The sequence below is a fragment of the Eimeria acervulina genome, genomic scaffold (assembly GCF_000499425.1).
Source record: "Eimeria acervulina Houghton genomic scaffold, Eah_scaff52, whole genome shotgun sequence".
In the NCBI taxonomy this organism is placed as follows: Eukaryota; Apicomplexa; class Conoidasida; order Eucoccidiorida; family Eimeriidae; genus Eimeria; species Eimeria acervulina.
The window spans coordinates 25416-26132 of NW_013549751.1; the positions used below are offsets into that span (position 1 = coordinate 25416).

General features: G+C 55.2%; 1 protein-coding gene across 1 annotated transcript in view; it reads left to right on the forward strand.

The window, feature by feature from the left end:
* EAH_00010230 (hypothetical protein, conserved) overlaps positions 1–717 on the forward strand; it is a gene marked incomplete at both ends in the record, with an annotated part of 2355 nt that continues 1638 nt past the window's right edge. Inside the window, one exon of the mRNA XM_013395164.1 lies at positions 1–532. Coding sequence (XP_013250618.1) covers positions 1–532 — 532 coding nt within the window. The remainder of the gene's footprint in view (positions 533–717) is intronic.

The window sequence follows — 717 nt, forward strand, 5'->3', positions numbered from 1 at the left end:
ATGAACGGACCTGACGGCTTCCTTGTCACCTCTACGGCAGCAGCAGCTCGAGAAAGCTCTTCGTGGCTTATGCGGAGTGCACGTGGGGCTGGTGTCTCAGGAGAGAACATGCTTCCTCTTTGCCAGCTGCAACTTTCCACCGAGAATAAAACGGACTCTTCTAAGTGCCAAGCAGATGCAGGCGACGCTTATAGATATATTCATGCCAACCGTCAGACCCCAATGACCCCTCAAACGACAGATAAGGGTGCACTTTTGCAAGACCTTAGCATCGCGCTCTTCTCAAAGTTGGCGGAATCGTTGCCGAAGGATAAGGGGCCCCTTAGCTTTTTGAGCTGGGAAGACGGGAGCTGGTACTGCGGGCATGTGAGAGAGGGGAGCCTCGATGGTTTGGGGGTGTACAGGTATACTGACAACTCAGTGTATTGCGGTCAGTGGGCTCGCGACCGGCTTCACGGCTTGGGCGTCTTCATAACGCCCAGTGGATTCGTCTATAGAGGCGGCTTTGAGGCAGACAAACAGAGCGGGCCCGGTAAGTCTTCCTCTTCCCTCCTTCTACTGTGCAGTTGACGGGTCTTCCATCTTCCCCTATACGTCTGTGCTTGGGGCTTTGTGGGCTCTGTTCAGTTTTACCTGTCTTCAAGTTGGGGCGCACAGCTTGTAGCAAACAACACTGTCTACTTGGGGGGGGTGTTGGGGGGGGGGGGGGGGTGGGGT